This window comes from Heterodontus francisci, chromosome 2 (genome assembly GCF_036365525.1).
Source record: "Heterodontus francisci isolate sHetFra1 chromosome 2, sHetFra1.hap1, whole genome shotgun sequence".
Lineage (NCBI taxonomy): Eukaryota > Metazoa > Chordata > Chondrichthyes > Heterodontiformes > Heterodontidae > Heterodontus > Heterodontus francisci.
Genome location: NC_090372.1, coordinates 8,419,192 through 8,437,525, shown reverse-complemented (window position 1 = coordinate 8,437,525; position 18,334 = coordinate 8,419,192). Strand labels below are relative to the sequence as shown.

The 18,334-nt window shown below is 39.4% G+C and overlaps 1 protein-coding gene across 1 annotated transcript in view; it reads right to left on the bottom strand.

The window, feature by feature from the left end:
• phlpp1 (PH domain and leucine rich repeat protein phosphatase 1) overlaps positions 1–18,334 on the bottom strand; it is a 187,962-nt gene that overhangs the window by 14,571 nt on the left and 155,057 nt on the right. The window contains exons 7-12 of the mRNA XM_068054059.1: positions 12,721–12,923; positions 10,865–10,925; positions 10,162–10,257; positions 7,124–7,279; positions 4,976–5,176; positions 3,082–3,244 (exon numbers count right to left, since the gene is read on the bottom strand). Coding sequence (XP_067910160.1) covers positions 3,082–3,244; positions 4,976–5,176; positions 7,124–7,279; positions 10,162–10,257; positions 10,865–10,925; positions 12,721–12,923 — 880 coding nt within the window. The remainder of the gene's footprint in view (positions 1–3,081; positions 3,245–4,975; positions 5,177–7,123; positions 7,280–10,161; positions 10,258–10,864; positions 10,926–12,720; positions 12,924–18,334) is intronic.

The window sequence follows — 18,334 nt, the reverse complement described above, 5'->3', positions numbered from 1 at the left end:
TAAGTCCTGATCCCATGATTTAGAGAACAGAAACTAGAAATATGATTGTTTGTGGAATTAGCCAAGAAGTTCTGTAAAGTTAAAATAAAGAAATCACTCTGTTTTCAAAAAGAGTTCTGCTACAAAGAAATCCATAATGAACTTGACCTTTCATTTAATTCTCTCGAGCAACAAATTTGCTTTGTATAAAAAGGATATCTGAGTCAAATGAAACATGAACTTATTAATGGTCTTCCAGCCATCTTCAAAAGAATAATGTTCTTATAACAGCTGGTTTTGTTTCATTTGAAGTATGCAAATCTGTGTCTCATCCTGTGAGTTGACCTACATCAGCATCATCTATAGCTATTATTGCTGAATGCTGAGATTACAGAAATATAAGGAGTGAGGGCTTCTATGAAATTAATATCCAACTCTATTCACATTCTTTATACTTTCAGAAATGCAGTATATCAAAAAACCCATTTCAGCAAACGTGCTCAGATAAAAATCTCAATTTCTCATTGTAATGGAAGTTAAGAATTGAATTTTAGACCTATACCGTTTAATGCTATGCCCCACAACATAATCCAGGCTCAATATTTCAAGTCTGTGTTGACAGATTGAATTGAACTGTCCAAATTATACCCTCAATGTAGCAGGTACTATTTTCTATGTGCATGTACACACATGGGTAAGAGTAGTTTTTCTTCTTATTTTACTGTCTAAATTGAAACAGCAACAGAAAATGGCAAACTTAACAGTGCAGCAGTGCTTGAAATAGGGTGGGAGTAATTAGTACCTGGGGGCTGGGGTAGGAGAGACATTTAGGCCCAGGAAAATTGCTGTAGCAATGGGTTCTTATACAATTAGTTACCACTTAAACAATTGGAATTAAGAAGCAAAGTCAGGCTGAACCTTTTTCATTCAAGGGTAATGGAGTTAATCACCAGGAAAGGCAACATTATACACAGGCTCAATATGCAATTGGAAGTGTTGGTAAAGGATTGAAGGATTTGGTGAGGAGGAAGGTAAAGTTAGTTTGAGTCAATAAAAAGGGATAGGCTTGTTAGGCTGAATAACTTTTTCCCCCATTTCTAAAACTTCTTATTTTATCTTCTAGCCATATTATACTAGCATGAACCAGAGTCAGCACCATAGAACTCGCACAACAATGAACATATAAAGTATACAAAATCGTTTTGGATAATGTCAGCTTTTCTGACGTCTAAAAACATAGTACTGCCCATGTTATTTGGTATACTAGTGCTAAAAGTACATAGGAAATAGGAGCAGGAGTGGGCCATTCAGCCCATCAAACCTGCTCTGCCATTCAAACAGATCATGGCTGATCATCTACCTCTAGGTCATTTTTCCCCACTATCCCCATATCCCTTGATGTCATTAGCATCTAGAAATCTATCAATTTCTGTTTTGAACATGCTCAATGATTGAGCTTTCACAGCCATCTGGGATAGAGAATTCCAAAGATTCACCACCCTCTGAGTAAAGAAATTCCTTTTCATCTCAGTCTTAAATGGCCTACCCCTTATTCTGAGACTCTGTCCCCTGGTTCTAGACTCACCAGCCAGAGGAAACATCCTATCCGCATCTACTCTGTCATGCCCTGTGAGCATTTTGTAAGTTTCAATGGGATCACCTCTCATTCTTCAAAATTCTAGAGAATACAAGCCCAGTTTCCGCAATCTCTCCTCACAAGACAATCCCGCATCCCAGGGATTAGTCTGGTGAACCTCCATTGCACTCCCTCTATGGTAAGTATATCCTTCCTTAGATAAGGAGACCAAAACTTGCACAATACTTCAGGTGAAGTCTCATCTATACAACTGCAGCAAGACATCTTTACTCATGTACTCAAATCCCATTGCAATGAAGGCCAACATACCATTTGCCTTCCTAATTGCTTGCTGCATCTGCATACTAGCTTTTAGTGAACAAGGACACCTAGGTTCCTTTGTACATCAACACTTCCCAACCTCTCACCATTTAAGAAATACTGTGCCCTACTGTTTTTTCTACCATAGTGGATCACTTCACACTTATTCACATTATAGTCCATCTGCCATGTTCTTGCCCATTCACTTAGCCTGCCCAAATACCCTTGCAGCCTCCTTGCATCATTTGGTCCCCACATGCAAATCATTTATATAGATTGTGAACAGCCATGGCCCAAGCACTGATCCTTGTGGTACCCCACTAGTAACAGCCTGCCATCCTGAGATTGACCAGTTTATTCCTACTCTCTGCTTTCTGTCTGTTAACCAATTCTCAATCATAGCAGCATATTCCACCCCCAATCCCATGTACTCTAATTTTGTTTAATAACCTCCTGTGTGGGACCTTATCAAAAGCCTTCTGAAAATCCAAATACACAACATCCACTGGTTCTTCATCTATGCTACAAGTAACATCCTCAAAAAACTCCCAACAGGTTTGTCAAACATGATTTCCCTTTCATAAATCCATGTTGACTCTATCCAACCATATCATTATTTACTAAGTGTCCAGTTATTACATCCTTGATAATAGATTCTAACATTTTCCCGACTACTGACATCAAACTAACTGGTCTGCAGTTCTCAGTTTTCTCTCTCACTCCCTTCTTAAATAGTGGGGTTACATTTGCTACTTTCCAGTCTGCAGGAACCCTTCCAGAATCTACAGAATTTTAAAAAGATAATCACCAATGCATTCACTCTCTCTATAGCCACCTCCTTCAATACTCTGGGATGTAGCTCATCTGATCCAAGGGATTTATCAACTTTCAATCCAATTAATTTTTTCAAATACTACTGCTTTATTGATACTAATTTCTTTCAGTTCCTCATTTTTACAAGTCCTCTGGTTCCCTAGTATTTCTGGGAGATTTTCTATATCTTCCTCCGTGAAGACAGACACGAAGTAATTTTTTAGTCTCTCCGTTATTTCCCCAATCTCCATCACAAATTCTCCTGTCTCCGCCTAATGAGACATCTGCTTTCCAGACAACAGACAGTAATTAAATCAGTATTTTTATTGCTGCTGTAGTTATAATTTTATTTTTGCTTTGTAGATAACAGGAGTTGGGGAAAATTTTCTTGCCTTAATTTCAGAGAGTTGCATCACTTCAGGGAAGACCTCAATACAGTTAGAATGTGCAATAAGAGTGTGCATCCGCTTGCAATTCATAATGGTGGTTGGAATGGTTTTCAGTTTGTTCCCACTTAGATCAATTTCTTCCAATTCTTCAAGTTTTGCCATTTTACTGCAAAAGAAGTGAGAAACATTTACATAATCTTCATCGCTCATATTGAGGGGAAAAGTAAGCATCTTACTTACAAATAGCAGTTCACTCCCTGACCTGAAAGAGAGACATCAGAAACTGCTTCCATATCAGTGATAAAAACAGAAATGGGTTATAACCCTGTGTGAATAAAGTTCGCTCAGGGAAGCTACATGGAGAAGGACAATTGTAGGAGCTGTTCATCTCCAAGAGGCGTGGAGGGGATAAATTCCTACTCATACTCCCTTAATCCTTCCCCAAACCCACATCTAGACAATATGGTTTGCTAGAACAAGTAACCATTACAAGAAAGTCTCCAAGCTCATGAGTGAGCCAGTGAAAAAATAAACTTTTATTGGCTGTGTGGTTTAAATGAATCTTTTAATGTCCAGAAAGAAAGACTTGCATTTATATAGTGCCTTTCATGGCCACCAGATGTCTCAAACTGCTTTACAGCAATGAAGTACTTTTGAAGTGCAGTCACTATTGTAACGTAGGAAACATGGTAACCAATTTGTGCACAGAAAGCTCTCACAAACAGCAATGTGATAATGACCAGATAATCTGTTTTTTTGTGATGTCAATTGAGGGATAAATATTAGCCAGGACAGGAGGGATAACTTCCCTGCTCTCCTTTGAAATAGTGCTATGGGATCTTTTATGTCCACCCGAGAGGGCACATGGAGCCTCAGTTTAACGTCTCATCCAAAAGACGGCACCTCCAAGAGTGTAGCATTCCCTCAGCGCTGCAGTGGAATGGGAGCCTTGATTTTTGTGCTCAAGTCCTGCAGTGGGGCTTGAATGCAGAACCTTGTGACTCAGAGGTGAGAGTGCTACGATCAGATCTGGTAGGAGATAAACAAATGTGAGCAGAGTAAATGGCATTCTCAGCAATGGAAGACTTACCATCCACCTGTCCATTATTTTTAGCATCACAGTGATTTGCTTTCACAAGCCATTACAGAATCTTAGAATGAATCGTCGAAGGAATACAGCACATAAGGAGGCCAGTCGGCCCGTCATGTCCATGCCGGCTCTCCGCAAGAGCAACTCAGCTAATCCCACTTCCTTGCTGTTTCCCTGTAGCCCTGCAATTTTTTTCTCTTATTTATCCAATTCGCTTTTGAAGTCATGATTGAATCTGCCTCCACCAAACTGTTAGGCAGTGCATTCCAGATTCTAACCACTTGCTGCGTAAAAAAGCTTTTCCTCATGTCACCTTTGGTTCTTTTGCCACTCACCTTAAATCGGTGTCCTGTGGCTCTCGACGCTTCTGTTAATGGGAACGGTTTCTCCCCATCTACTCTGTCCAGACCCCTCATAATTTTGAGTACCTCTATCAAATCTCCTGTCAACCTTCTCTGCTTGAAGAACAGCCCCAGCTTCTCCAATCTATCCTTGTAACTTAAGTCCCTCATCCCTGGAATCATTCCTGTAAATCATTTTCCTGCACCCTCTTCAATTCCTTCACATCCTTGCTAAAGTGTGGTATAATGTCAAATTATCCTCTTGTTTACTTGTCAGCCACTGTGTTCGTGAAAGTCATCATAGTCTGTAGCAGCTGCCTGGTGCAACAATATTTTACCAATACCTTAGGTGTGTCCATAAAATAACTAGAGCTATCTCCAACACAACTCTCAAAACATAGAATCTCACAGAGAGGGGTTTTCTGTATTTGCATTGTTTGGTATGGGGTTGGCTGGGCAATCTCACCTGGCTGGAAAGCTCTGGAGCCGATTGTATGCGAGATGCAGGACCTTCAGACAAGTGTGACCTGTAAGCAACGGCACACATTTATCCGTAAGATAATTATTTGTTAGGTACAGCTCCTGTAATACGCTGTTGCTTTCCTCTGACAGGCAGGAGGGAGGAAGTATCTCCAGTTTATTTGCTGAAGCATTGAGACACCGCAAACTGTTGGGGAGAAAAAGAATGTTTCAGTTAGTTGTCAAATTTTAATGATATGTAAAATTACATCTTTTAACTAACACTGAGACAATCTCAAATTATAAAGAATGTGCTGTAGCAGGTCACTGAATACGTAAATACCGAACAGTCAATTGACTGCCCTAACGGCAACATTGGCCTCCTATTTACAAAACAAAGATAATAAATATCAGCATTTTTTATTACAGCTTTTTAAAATAATTTTTGGATACTCATTTCTCGATAGTTGAAACAATAGTGGACAACATTGGCCTCATGTGATGTATTTAGTAGTCTTAAATATTCAGACAAGGCCTTAAATATTCAGGTCCTGGGCTTAGTTTCACATTATCATTTGGAACTGCACAAGAATTTGATACACGGCAACTTTTGTTAAAGCATTAACTCCCAAAGTGCCCTTTTGGTGCTGGGTACAGATACAAATTGAGCAGAATGGTAATGGTGGCTGTTAGTTTTCAATTCCTCCTGTGAATCACTCTGAGCCAAACAGGTACACATGCATCTCAGTAGCATAGTTCAGCAATTTCTTTTTGACTTCAATGCATTTAAATAAGGCCTTTAATGTTATGCAACCTATTCTTATAATTCAGTTCTTTAAACCCTGGCATAATTCTAGCAAATCTGTGCTGTATGCCTTTCAAGGCCAATGTATCTTTCCTGAGGTTAATTGGCAAAAAACTAAATAGACTACTCCTCATGGGGTTTGACTAACACTCTGTGCAACTGAACCAACACTCCTTCATTTTCAGTGCAAATCCCCTTATTAAAGGCCGATGTTCCATTAGCCTTTAACTACTTTTTTTTTAGCTTGTACAGCAGTAGCCTTTAGTGATATCTGTACATCGACTGCCAAATCCTATTGCTCCTTCACAGTTCCTAATCTCTCACCTTTGAAAAAAAATACAGTTTGGCTTTCTCAGATCCAAACTGGATGACTTCACACTTCCCTGTATTTAATTTGATCTGGCATAGTTTTCCCACTTGCTTAGTCTGTTTATGTCCCTTTGTAACTTCCTGCTCCTATCCTTACAACTTACTCTGCATCCTAACTTAGTCATCTGCAAACTTGAACATTCAACTCTCTGTTTCTTCATCTATGAAGAAACTAGTTGCACTTTATATAGTGCCCTTCATATCCTCAAGACATCCCAAATCATTTCACATCCAATGAAGTGCTGATGAAGTTTAGTCACTATTGTAATATACGCAGAGGTGGTGGCCAATTTGTGCACAGCAAGGTCCCATTATCAGCAACAAGACAAGTGACCAGATAATCTGACTTTAATAAAAGCAAAATACTGCAGACGCTGTAAATCTGAAGTAAAAACAGAAAGTGCTGGAAATATACAGCAGGTCTGACAGCATCTGTGGAGAGAAAGAAACAGAGTTAACATTTCATCCGAACAGTTCTGATAAAAGGTCACAGACCCAAAATGTTAACACTGTTTCTCTCTCTCCACAGATGCTGCCAGACCTGCTTGTATTTCCAGCACTTTGTTTTAATCTGATTTTAATGTTTGCTTAAGAATATGGTAGCCAGGACAGTCTCACTTACTTCTCCAAATAGTGCCATGGGATTGGTTATGTCTACATGAACAAACCTCAGTTCAACGTCTCATCCAAAAAAGCACTTTTGGCAGTACAGTACAGTGCTCCGTTAGCACCACATTGAAGATTACATGTGCTCAAGTCTTGAAGTGGAACTTGAACCCAAGATATTCTGACTCGGAGGCAAGAGTGCTACCACTGCACCAACAATGCTCAACAATACTTCAGGATTCATTTAGATTGGCTTCTCATCATTGTTTTATCACTGCTAAACAGTCTAGTCCATTATCATGGATACCAGCATCCTGAAAATTGTCAGATGCAATAAACTACAGTAATAATTTGTGGTAGTTTAGTATTTATTACCAGTCAGCTTTTAGGAAAAGATTTGAGGGCAGCTCAATTAGCTGGTTGTGCTGGACATCAAGAATCTCTGCTTGTGTCCAGTCAAATCGTTCTGGAAGTCTCCGGAGCTGGTTGTGACCTGCCAGCAGTTTGCGTAAACTACCACTGCAGAACAACCTGACAAAGGAAAAACACAACGTTGAGTTCAATGCTGGTCATCAGTGAAGTGTTTTACTGTCAAATGTTGTCAAGGAAATACACAAAATATACAAACTGTCATAGAGTTATACAGCACAGAAACAGGCCATTTAGCCTATCATGGAGGTACAGCAAACCCAACATATGCAAAAGGGAATGAATATGAACACTTGGTTCTTTTGGCTTGATTAATTACATCTGTAATAACACAATTACTATATTAACGCGCTTTTTTTTTTTAAGTGAGCTGCAAATGTAAAGGTCATTAAAAGGAACTGCAAATAACATTTTATACAATAATGCACAAAAAGCAGTTTTTCTGGATTTTCTATACCCTGTTCTGGCAAAACCATCTCCAAGAAAAATGTAGTGCCCCCTTTTGAGCAATCTCATTGTGATGGAATATAGGTATAATAGGCTTAATTTTAAGTAGAATTTAGAAATAGTTAAAATATTATACCTTTTAGAATTAAATATTGAATAAATGGTCAGTTTTTAAAACTCACTAACATTTCCCTTTAAGAAGGCAGAGTTAGAAAATTTCAAGGTCCCTGGTATGAACCAGAAACAAGTTGGGAAATCTATTTGTAATTCTGTTGTCAGGGGCTTGGAAGATAAACACACACATTAAAATATCCTGTCAGTAAGAGGTACCAATAAACTTAATTTGGTTTGTGCACCCAGGTCGGCTCCTGAGGTTGCTTTGGGGTGTCATGGAAAGGGCAATTATAGATAATGAAACAATAAATGGAATGGACTAACAGGAAGAAGAGAGGTCAAGTAAACATAATTATAAATATTTTGACTAAATAAATGATCACAACTTCAATAGCAAAGGAAGTTTAATAAAACATTAAGTGGAAATGGTAATTAAAGATATGGAATTTAAAAGGAAGACAGGAGGGTCACATCTAAATGCAAAAAGTCAGATGACACTTCAAAAACAGTATAAACATGAGATATTTTTGAAGCAAGGATTAGAAATGTTGAATCCTCAAACAATACTTCTCAGCTAAAGGGAATTTAAGATTTAAAAAAAAGTTCACTTTAAATTTTGATGGATATTCTAAGATATTTTTGCTGTAACATTAGCAAGGTTAAACTTTGGGATTCTATGTTAGAAATAAGATTATGAGTCACATCTTTCAGTAATATTTGATATTGTGATATACTTATCCACTTAGAAGTGTATTGCATGTTAAATTCTTTGATAAATATATAAATCCTCATGTAGCATTCTGTATACAACTGCAAATAACCTCCTCTCTGTGTCTCTTTAAGTGGAGAGATACGTATTGAAGAGAGTTCCCAGACCCTTATACTATCTGGGATATTTATGATTTAGCCATAATTATTTAAAAATAGGCTATCCGAAAGATGGTAATATTCTCTGCTGGTTTTCTTTCTTTGAGGGAAAGCTTGTACAATTCTTTGGACTCAAATCAGTGTCTATGAGAATTTGTCTGGTTTGAACTTGACTAAAGGAGATTCATAGGGATGTACTCCTGATTTGGTTTAGTCCTATAAGGGGTTAAAGTCATAAATCACTTCACATTAGCTAGTATTATGAACTTGCAATTCTTTGTGATTCCTTTCAGAAGACCTCACTGTCTTCTAGTGATCATTCTTTTTCAATTTCTAGTAACTTCATTCATTGCAGCTGATCATGCAACCAGCTAGATTTATTGACAGAATTCTGGATGAATGCCAGTACAGGCATACCTACTGTAGATGGCACTTTGCAGCTTTCTGTTCCGTCACTGGTAACAATTGTTTGTGATGAAAACTTATTGGATTTTTTTGGCATTGTGATTGGCCAGTGGAAACAAATGAAAAACCTCATTAATTATTAATCTGTGCTAACGATTGATAACTGATCTCTTGAACCTTTGGACTGTCACAATCTCAATGGCCCTACCCTCTCAGTTCCACTCATACCTATCACAACAAAGATATAACAAACTAGCCAATGGTTTTGCCTTGCCCACAGAGTCACTTCCAGTGTACCCCAAGACACCATCCTTGGTCCCCACCTCTATCAGCTTATATGTGCAGGCTGATCGAGACCCTACTTTACACCTCTGCTTCCTCCATTGAAGGCCTTTTACTACACTGACTACATGATATTGTACATTGTCTAGCTATTTCCTCCAGCTTGAATATCCCCAAAACATCAGCAACGTCATGTGGTTTCAGTCAGCACCCATGTGCCCTGGCCTTAACTTTACGGACTTGTTCAGCAGTCACCCCACACCAAGAGGTACAGAACACTGATCCCAAACAGAGATTCTTCCTGCATCTGTTCCATTACCAAGACCGCCTTCAAAACATGGCTTATCTACACCAATATCTCGCTCTGTTACTGCTGAATCTCTAATCCACACTTTTATCATCTTTGATGAATGAACTTTAATTTAAATTTGTCTTTCACGTCCTTTGAAAACTGCAAAACACTTTACAACCAATGGATTATTCTTGCAGTGGAAGTTCATTCATCATGGCATAATTAACTTGGTCCAAACATAAAATGGCATCCCATCTCTTTTAAAAAGCAAAGTAGTCAGTCCACTGCCACATTTCACCTAGACAGCAGCATATTTCCGTTGTCAAATCACTGTGCATTATATATTTTGTTTAATGTTTTTGGATTATTGACATAACTGATCAAATAGTTAAATGGGCTAAAGAATTAATAAATCACCTATGTTTTCTTTTACATGTCAACAGTTTGCAAAAATTTCAATCCAAGTATAATAGCCCTAGCCAGGAACAGGTTCTTAACATTATGATATATAGATGGATCGTAAGTTATTCTCGTTGAATATTCCCTTTGTAGTTGGCTTACAAGAATCGATACTTACTTAGCAGGGAGCTCAGAGATTTGATTGTGGCTGATGTCCAAGACCTCCAGCTTTTTACTTTCACACACCCATTCAGGAAAACTATCCAGTCTGTTTCTGCATAAGCAAAGCAAATACAGCAAGTGGAAAATGATTAAAAACTAACAATTATACAATCAATAATGCCTTATTTGTAAATACTGTGTTATTAGGCAATGCTCCAGCTTCCTTTGAAACTCAGTGCCACTGTGTAAGGGTAAGGGTCTAAACCCAGTCATGCACAGTTGCACTCTAAGTTTTGGAGGAAACCAGAGCACTTCTGTCTGTATAGGTCACTTCCGCTAGCTGCACATTCAATCTATTTACCAAAGCAAGCCTGGGGAAAAACATCAGACTAGGCTGAACTGGAGTTCATTCGCAATACAATAGCTCCAGCCATTAAACCTGAGATAATACAGCATGAATGTGTGCTCAGATCCTCATTTTTTGGAAGTTTGAAAAAACTGCAATAACAGTAATTAGTAAATCCGAATACTACACTACTATTTTAGTGCTGGATTTACTTTGAAGCTGCTGTAAATCCAATACAAAAGTAGAACAGCAGAGCATCATAAAATACAGCTTCTCTCCTCCCACTTTACTCTCCAAATAAAAATCTCTTTTTATAGGCAGAACTGAATAGAAACATTTCCTAGAGGCTGACCGGTTAAAAAAAATCACCTACCTTGATACATCCATAAAAGTGAGATTGTTAGGGACTGGATAAGCATCAATGTATACAAGTTCTGAAATGAAGAATAATTCAATTAGTTTTTTAAAAAATTGTGCAAGAGGATTTAAGCACGACTTGTTTCCACAAAGTTGATGCAAAAAACTGCAAGATTAATGCCAAACTTTGTGTTGCTCAAATTTATGCCGTCATCCAGTTATTATGGCACCACCGTCAATCACCAAGCTACTTCCTATTTATATGGTTTTATCTTGTTTCATGTCACACCATATCATTCTTTATGATACAATGGGGCAGAAGTTACAAATTAGTGCTTCCCGAACTTAGACTTGCTCGAGGAGAACGGACTGGAAAATTGGGCCTGGAGATCAGCACCCAATAGTCTGTTTCTTAGAATTAATAACCAAAAAGCAAAACTGGGAAGGTGACAAATCAAGAGTAAGGACTGATTTGGAAATTTTACCCCAGTGTTTCTAAATTCCAGCACAGATCAATCAGCCTGAAATTCATTGCAAAATAAGCACTCTGTGCAGATAGTCTGTTCACACCATCTCACTCACCACTCTCTTTACATGCTATAATTCTCTATTACTTATCTTATTTCTCTCTGTATTAATAATACTCTATTACTTGTCTTATTATTTATTTATTGGTTCTCTTTACCCTCCTCACAAACACCTTGGACAAGAGTTGTGAATAGCAATCAGCAACAGGCAAACTGCTCAGTTTTCTCTCTCTCCTCCTAACCCTTCGGCACTGAGGCCTTCTTAACTGCCTGCTGCACCTGCATGCTTACTTTCAGCGACTGGTGCACAAGGATACCCAGGTCTCGCTGCACCTGCCCCTTTCCCAATCTATCGCCGTTCAGATAATAAGCTGCCTTTCTGTTTCTGCCACCAAAGTGGATAACCTCACATTTATCCACATTATACTGCATCTGCCATGTATTTGCCCACTCACTGAACCTGTCCAAATCACACTGGAGCTTCTCTGCATCCTCACAGCTCACACTCCCACCCAGCTTTGTGTCGTCTGCAAACTTGGATATATCACATTTAATTCCCTCATCTATATCATTAATATATGTTGTGAATAGCTGGGGTCCTAGTGCTGTTGGGAAGGGAGGTCCAGGATTTTGACCGAATAACAATGAAGGAACAGTGACATATTTTCAAGTCAGGATGGTGTGAGACTTGGAGGGAAACTTGCAAGTGATAGTGTTCCCATGCGTTTGCTGCCCTTTTTCTTCTAGATGACATAATTCACAGGTTTGGAAGGTGCTATCGAAGGAGCCTTGGCGTGTTGCTGCAGTACATCATGTATATGGTACCCGTTGCAACCACAGTGTGCCAGTGGTGGAGGCAGTGAATGTTTGAGGTGGTGGATAGGGTGCCAATCAACAAGGCTGCTCTGTCCTGGATGGTGTTGGAGCTGCACTCACCCAAGCAATTGGGGAGTATTCCATCACACTCCTGCACTCCTGACTTCTATCTCATAGATTGTGTTTAGGCTTTGGGGAGTCAGGAGGTTAGTTCTCGCTGCAAAATTCCCAGCCTCTGACCTTCTCTTGTAGCCACAGCACCTATGTGGCTGCTCCAATTCAGTTTCTGGTCAATGGTAACCCCCATGATGTTGATGGTTAGTGATTCAACTATGATAATGCCATTGAATGTCAAGGGGAAATGGTAAGATGGATGTTGTTTGAGATAAGGTGCGGAAGAATATATTTGAAGTGGATCAAATTAATTCAGATCCTACAAATTCTGCAAAATTTTGTGCCTACTAAAAGTATTTATGTAAGCTAAACTGAAAGTCATGTTTTAGAAGAGTGCTAGGAAGTATAAACATACCATTTGAAGCAGCATAAATATTCTTCAGGAAATATCCACTGACTTTAAGACTGGTCAGGTGGTTTCGTTCACAGTGTATAACCTCAATATTCCCAAATACGGTGGCATCAAGGGCAGTCAGTTTATTGTTGCGCAGATCTAGATGCGTAATGTGTTGTAGGAAATCCATTTCTGCTATGTCCAACTTGGTGATGCAATTGAGTCTAAATTCAATTGGACAACATTAAAAAAAAAGAAAATCAAGATTTGCAAAGAGTTTTGATTTGTCAAATGCTTAATCCAACATTTTAAACATGTTGCTTAATAGAAGGCTACCTTGTAAACAAACCATTATTTCATTATAGAAGTACAAGCCCAACACATAGGAATATTTAAAGAATAAATGAAGCAAATCATAAAATGAGACTATTTAATGAGGAAGCAAGTAACAGTGGATTCTAAATTCAGAATCACAATAAAAGTGAGAGCATTGCTTCGAAGTGCAGAAACATTGTGATTCAGAAATAACATGCGGTATAGGAAAGAAGTTAATTTGTTTGGGCAAGAATGGTCAACCTTTTGGAGCAGGGGCCAAATACAGTTGTGAAAACAAATGTATATAACTGCATGGAAATTCGAACACTCATACTTAATACAAATTCCCCCATACAAACAAAAACAAAAGTAAAACCTCATTCACAAAAGGCAAGCACTACCCATGCACAAAACAAGCAAGACCCCCTGCATGAAAAATGTGAGACACTCCGTGCATCCTCATTCCCCCAATACTCAACTTTCCAAGGCCTGAAAGCTTGGAAACTCAGGTCTTTTAAGTTTGCGGGTCTGGATAACTGGTAAATAAATAGGTGGTTCCTGATTGGTGAATCTTAACCAACCAGGGATCAGCCTTTCTGCAACTAATCAGGAATCAACCTCATCCCGTCTTCCAGTGCCCAGTCTACCTCAAATGACCCTGGAAGGGTAATGTATCCCAAAAATTTGAGTAACAGGTGAAGCTAGCTTTTCATGCTGCTACTATGCTGTAGCAACACATGTGGAGTTCACCATGAACAGGATGCTGCCATCTAGCCAAAAAGATGTCCTGCCTATCACACAAATGAGTAATGTGATATATGAATTTCATGCCAATGTAATGCTAGGTATATAGGCCATACGTCCCAAAGACTGGCGGATCGTATCAAACAACATATCCCTTCTGCTGTTGGCAACAGGCAAGGTACAGGCTGTACCCAACCAGCCGCGCTTGCAAAACTCAAAACACAGTGTCTAACATTAGATGTGATTCCGCAATTGGACATTTGCTAAATAATCCTCAGTGTGCTAAGAATTATGCTGACAACCAATTTAAGATTGTCAGTAGGGCTCGCATTGTGGCGCATTTGCACATACTAGAAGCTACATATTTAATACACAGGGCCCTGTTCTTTTCAGACAGAAAGAATATGTACAAACATTGCACCTGTTTCAGTTAAACAGAATAAGTGACAGCCATTCACTGGTTCATTCCTCAGGGCAATGGCTTGACCAGAGTCAAGCTGCCTGGTTTAAATTTCAAAAAGCTTGGCAGTTAACTGTCAGTCACTGTTAACTGGTGCATTCTCCATGGCAACGCCTCTGCCAATCAGAATTCATTTGCCAACCAATCAGCAGTCTCTTCGCATACTGTATAAATTTGTTGTTTTCCCTTACATTGGTATTCTTGCGGATTGTCCTGATGAGTGCAAGACGAAAAGCTTCAACATAATGTCTCTATTTTCAGCAATATTCAAATTCTGTGTTTTGGGCATGGACACCTGCAAATAGCTGAAATTTTTGTATGTTGACTTTGAAACGGCTTGCTTTTTCTATTCTTGTAAACAAAGAAGCCAGCCAGGGGTTTTTGACCTCCTCAGAGCAACACTTTGAATGACAGGGGAAACACTGTGTCTGGTCATGTGATCAGCTCAGGCAGGTTTACTTTCTTTGGACCCTTTTTAAAAAAAGTGAGTTGGACAAAGAGTAGGCATTTTGAACTTTTGAACTTAGACCTGACCTGTCTGGAGACTAGAGAAAAAGACCTCTTTCTGTAAAGAAAACTTGCATCTCTTGAAAAAGAAACCCTGTATTTGAAAAGTGGCAGATTCCTATTGCTACCTGTCTCTGAAGAATTCCTGCATCCAGTGTGGTTCCTGTTGTCTCCTGTGTTTTGGGAAACCCTGGAACCTGAAGAAAGCTTCTACTGCTATACTGCTGCTGTCAGTCCCAAGCAGACCTGGTAGCTGAATTGCCTTGAACACCTACCCATCACAGACTGTTCATCAACCTTGCCTGGAGAAACTTCAAGTGGCATTCAACTATTCGACTCTGGGCCACCTCACCCAACCGAAGAATTTCCTACCAGAACCTGACAAACTGATTTATTTTATTATTTCTTCTATTCCTAAGAAACAGCTGTAAACCAAAACCCTTTTAACCCGGTTAACCTTTTTTAAAAAAAATGTGTGTGCATGAGAACTAGGGAATAAGGCGCTTTTCATATGTACAGATTTATCTCATTAGTGGTTAAGACTTTTTTTTCTAATAAATAGTTAATGTTTTTGTTGTTTAAAGAAACCTAGTTGGTGTGCTTTATTCTGGGGGACAAATTTCTATTCTTCGGTACATGGGAAAAATTTGTTATGCTGTGACCAGTGGAGAAGTGGGACTGAATTAACCATGCATTTCCCCCGCCTTGGTTGTAACAAAATACTCTGCACATCTGTTCCTCCTCCAAAGTGGATAACCTTACTTTTTTTTTAATTATTAAGGCAAGTGGAATGTTGGCCTTTATTGCAAGGGGGATGGAGTATAAAAGTAGGAAAGTCTTGCTACAACTGTACTGGCATTAGTGAGATCACATCTAGAGTACTGCTTACAGTTTTGGTCTCCTTACTGAAGGAGGGATATATTTGCACTGGAAGCAGTTCACATAAGGTTCACTAGGCTGATTCCTGAGATGGAGGAATTGTCTCATGAGGAAAGGTTGAGCAGGTTGGGCCTATACTCATTGGAGTTTAGAAGAACGAGAGGTGATTCTGAGGGGGCTTGACAGGGTAGATGTTGAAAGGATGTCGTGGGCGAATCTAGAACCAGGGAGTACAGTTTCAAAATAAGACGGAGATGAGGAGGAATTTCTTCTGTCAGAGGGTCCTTAATCTTTGTAATTCTCTTCTCCAGAAAGCAGTGGAGGCTGGACCATTGAATATATTCAAGGCTGAGTTACAGATTTTTGTTCTATAAGGGAGTCAAGGGTTATGGGAGGCAGGCAGGAAAGTGGAGTTAAGGCCACAATCAGATCAGTCATGATCTTATTAAATGGCAGAGTAAGCTCCAGGGACCGAATAGCCTACTCCTGCTTCTGTTTCTTATGTTACAAGAAGAGCAGGAATGGCAGCTCAACATTCCTTGGTACAGGGTTTTCAGATGGGATAGAAAGGGGGATTAAAAAAAAGGGGTTGCCACAATATTCATTAAAGGAAGAATCACTGTTGTGAGGAGCGATGATATGCCAGAAGAAGCATCAAATGAGGCCAAATGATTTGACTCAAGTAGACTCAAGGAAAACCCAAAGATATTTTATAAACACAAAGAGCAACAGGATAACTAAGGGAAGAGTAGGACCAATTAGAGACCAAAAGATAACTTGTATGTGGAGGCACAAGACGTGGGCATAGTTCTTAATAAATACTTTGTGTCTGTTTTCACAAAAGAGGACGAAGCAGACATTGTAGTTAAGCAGGAGGAGTTCGAAATATTAGATAGGATAAACATAGTGAGAGAGGAAATATTAAAGTGTTTAACATCCTTGAAAGTAGACAGATCACCCAGCACGGATGAAATATACTCCAGGCTGCTATGGGAAACAAGGAAAGAAATAGCGCTGACCGTCATTTTCCAATTCACTCTGGCTACAGGCATGGCAGTGGAGGGCTGCTAACATTGTACCGTTGTTTTGGAAGGGACAGCCTGAGTAATTACAGGCCAGTCAGCCTAACCTCGGTGGTGGGCAAATTATTGGAAAAAATTCTGAGACACAGTATAAATAATCATTTAGAAAGGCACAGATTAATCAAGGACAGTCAACATAGATTTGTTAAGGGAAGTCGTGTTTGTCTAACTTCATTGAATTTTTCAAGAAGGTAACAAGGAGGGTCAATGAGGGTAATGCATTTGCTGTGGTCTACATGGATTTTAGCAAGGCTTTTGACTAGGTTCCACATGGCAGACTGGTCAAAAAATTAAAAGCTCATGGGGTCAAAGGGAAAGAGGCAAGTTAGATCCAAAATTGATTCAGTGGCAGGAAGCAAAAGGTAATGGTTGACGGGTGTTTTTGTGACTGGCAGGTTATTTCCAGTCGGGTGTCATAGGACTCGGTACTGGGTCCCTTACTGCAGGGTATATAGCAATGATTTAGACTTAAATGTAGGAGGCATTATGAAGTTTGCAAAAGATACAAAAATTGGCCTTGTAGTTGACAGTGATAAAGAAAACTGTAAGCTGCAGGAAGATATCAATGGACTGGTCAGATGGGGAGAAAAAGGCAAATGGATTCAATCTGGAGAAGTGTGAGGTAAAGCATTTCAGGAGGACAAATAAGGCAAGGGAATACACAATAAATAAGTGGATACTGAAAAGTATGGTGGAACAGAGGGATCTTGGCGTGCATATCCACAGATCCCTGAAGGTAGCAGGACAGGTAGATAAGGCGAAGAAGGCATACAAGATACTTGCCTTTATTAGCTGAGGCATAGAATATAAGAGCTGGGAGATTATGCTGGAACTGTATAAAACACTAGTTAGGCCACAGCTACAGTACTGCATACAGTTCTGGTCACCACATTATACAAAGGGTGTGATCGCACCAGAAAGAGTACAGAGGAGATTTATGAGGATGTTGCCAGGAGTGGAGAATTATAGCTATGAGGAAACATTGGATAGCTTGGGGTTATTTCTTTGGAACAGAGGAGGCTGAGGGGAGATTTAATTGAGATGTATAAAATTATGAGGAGCCTGGTTAGAGTGGATAAGGATCTATTTCTGTTAGCACAGAGGTCAATAATCAGGGGGTAAAGATTTAAAGTAATTGGTAGAAGAATTAGAGGCGATTTGAGGAGTAATGTTTTCACCCATAAGCTGGTGGGGCGGTGGGGGGGCTGGAATTCACTGCCTGAAAGGGCGGTAGACGCAGAAATCCTCATCAGATTTAAAAACCACTTGGATATGCACTTGAGGTGCCGTAACCTACAGGGCTACAGGCCAAGAACTGGAAGGTGGGATTAGCCTGGATAGCTCTTCTTTGGCTGGCACAGCCATGATGGGCCAAATGGCTTCCTTCTGTGCCGTAAATCTTTCTATGCTTCTATCATCATACAATCTTGTGAATCTTTCTGCAAAAAATGCTCAAGAAAAACAAATTAGAAATGTTTAGTCAGAAAAGCCTGAGGAATACATGCTGGATTGCGTTCAGTAACACTTTCTAATGCAAGGAGTTAACATTAATGTACATATGGGATCTCAATTAAAGTAACAAATCACTGTAATGTTTCCTATGGAGCCTATCGCTTGTTGAACTTCATTCATAAATGCAACCCTTTGG